Source organism: Labrus bergylta, chromosome 23, assembly GCF_963930695.1.
Source record: "Labrus bergylta chromosome 23, fLabBer1.1, whole genome shotgun sequence".
NCBI lineage: Eukaryota > Metazoa > Chordata > Actinopteri > Labriformes > Labridae > Labrus > Labrus bergylta.
In genome coordinates, this window is record NC_089217.1 from 1,593,474 (window position 1) to 1,595,973 (window position 2,500).

General features: G+C 53.4%; 1 protein-coding gene across 4 annotated transcripts in view; it reads left to right on the forward strand.

The window, feature by feature from the left end:
- mical3b (microtubule associated monooxygenase, calponin and LIM domain containing 3b) overlaps positions 1-2,500 on the forward strand; it is a 22,873-nt gene that overhangs the window by 7,935 nt on the left and 12,438 nt on the right. For all 4 annotated transcript variants that reach the window (XR_010665127.1, XM_065951222.1, XM_065951224.1 and 1 more), the window contains exons 10-12: positions 130-256; positions 407-464; positions 635-794. Coding sequence is in view for 3 of the 4 variants with exons in the window: in XM_065951222.1 (XP_065807294.1) it covers positions 130-256; positions 407-464; positions 635-794 (345 nt within the window). In the remaining variant the exon portion in view is untranslated. The remainder of the gene's footprint in view (positions 1-129; positions 257-406; positions 465-634; positions 795-2,500) is intronic.

Sequence of the window (2,500 nt, forward strand, 5' to 3'; positions counted from 1 at the left end):
GCCTGTCTGTCTGTCTGTCTGCCTGCCTGCCTGCCTGCCTGCCTGCCTGTCTGCCTGCCTGTCTGTCTGTCTGTCTGCCTGCCTGTCTGCCTGCCTGTCTGTCTGTCAACCTGTCTGTCTGTGTTTCAGAGAGACCGTTTACCGTCTCCTCCCCCAGACGACTCCTGAGAACATGCAGAAGAACTTCAGTCTTTTCACAGTTGATCCATCAACACGATACCTGAACATCAACACACACCTCATCACACCTGCTCAGGTACAGACACACACACACACACACACACACACACACACACACACACACACACACACACACACACACACACACACACACACACACACACACACACACACACACACACACACACACACACACAAACACGCAATATAATTGTTCTTCTTTCAGGTGAGACACCTGGTGGACACGGGCGAAGACACACTGCAACCTGGACTCATCAGACAGAGTGAGCTCACTTTACCTTCCTGTGTTTCATCGTCTCTTCCATCCTCTCTTGTGATTGGTCTGATGTCTCGTCCTCTCTTGTGATTGGTCTGATGTCTCGTCCTCTCTTGTGATTGGTCTGATGTCTCGTCCTCTCTTGTGATTGGTCTGATGTTTTGTCCTCTGTCACAGGTTCTGTCTCAGGTTCTGTCTCTCAGTCCAATAATTTGCTGACTTGGTGCCAGGAGCAGACTCGTGGTTACCATGGCGTTGCCGTCAGTGACCTGACTACTTCCTGGAAGAGCGGCCTTGCTCTTTGCGCTCTGATTCATCGATACAGACCTGATCTCATGTAAAACTCCTGACTCGTCCTGTCTCTCCTGACTCGTCCTGTCTCTCCTAACTCGTCCTGTCTCTCCTGACTCGTCCTGAGTCGTCCTGTCTCTCCTAACTCGTCCTGTCTCTCCTGTCTCTCCTGACTCTCCTGTCTCTCCTAACTCGTCCTGTCTCTCCTAACTCGTCCTGTCTCTCTTAACTCGTCCTGTCTCTCCTGACTCGTCCTGTCTCTCCTGACTCGTCCTGTCTCTCCTGACTCGTCCTGAGTCGTCCTGTCTCTCCTGTCTCTCCTGTCTCTCCTAACTCGTCCTGTCTCTCTTAACTCGTCCTGTCTCTCTTAACTCGTCCTGTCTCTCCTAACTCGTCCTATCTCTCCTGACTCGTCCTGTCTCTCTTAACTCGTCCTGTCTCTCCTGACTCGTCCTGTCTCTCCTGACTCGTCCTGTCTCTCCTGACTCGTCCTGAGTCGTCCTGTCTCTCCTGTCTCTCCTGTCTCTCCTAACTCGTCCTGTCTCTCCTGACTCGTCCTGTCTCTCTTAACTCGTCCTGTCTCTCCTAACTCGTCCTATCTCTCCTGACTCGTCCTGTCTCTCCTGACTCGTCCTGTCTCTCCTGACTCGTCCTGTCTCCCCTGACTCGTCCTGACTCGTCCTGTCTCCCCTGTCTCTCCTGTCTTTCCTAACTCGTCCTGACTCGTCCTGTCTCTCCTGTCTCTCCTGACTCGTCCTGTCTCTCCTGACTCGTCCTGTCTCTCCTGACTCGTCCTGACTCGTCCTGTCTCCCCTGTCTCTCCTGTCTTTCCTAACTCGTCCTGACTCGTCCTGACTCGTCCTGTCTCTCCTGTCTCTCCTGACTCGTCCTGTCTCTCCTGTCTCTCCTGTCTCTCTTAACTCGTCCTGTCTCTCCTGACTCGTCCTGTCTCTCCTGACTTGTCCTGACTCGTCCTGTCTCCCCTGTCTCTCCTGTATTTCCTAACTCGTCCTGTCTCTCTTAACTCGTCCTGTCTCTCTTAACTCGTCCTGTCTCTCTTAACTCGTCCTGTCTCTCCTGACTCGTCCTATCTCTCCTGACTCGTCCTGTCTCTCTTAACTCGTCCTGTCTCTCCTGACTCGTCCTGTCTCTCCTGACTCGTCCTGTCTCTCCTGACTCGTCCTGAGTCGTCCTGTCTCTCCTGACTCGTCCTGTCTCTCTTAACTCGTCCTGTCTCTCCTGACTCGTCCTGTCTCTCTTAACTCGTCCTGTCTCTCCTAACTCGTCCTATCTCTCCTGACTCGTCCTGTCTCTCCTGACTCGTCCTGTCTCCCCTGACTCGTCCTGACTCGTCCTGTCTCCCCTGTCTCTCCTGTCTTTCCTAACTCGTCCTGACTCGTCCTGACTCGTCCTGTCTCTCCTGTCTCTCCTGTCTCTCTTAACTCGTCCTGTCTCTCCTGACTCGTCCTGTCTCTCCTGACTCGTCCTGTCTCTCCTGACTCGTCCTGAGTCGTCCTGTCTCTCCTGTCGCTCCTGTCTCTCCTAACTCGTCCTGTCTCTCCTAACTCGTCCTGTCTCTCCTGACTCATCCTGTCTCTCCTGACTCGTCCTGTCTCTCCTAACTCGTCCTGTCTCTCCTGACTCGTCCTGTCTCTCCTGACTTGTCCTGAGTCGTCCTGTCTCTCCTAACTCGTCCTGTCTCTCCTAACTTGTCCTGAGTCATCCTGTCTCTCCTAACTCGTCCTGTCTCTC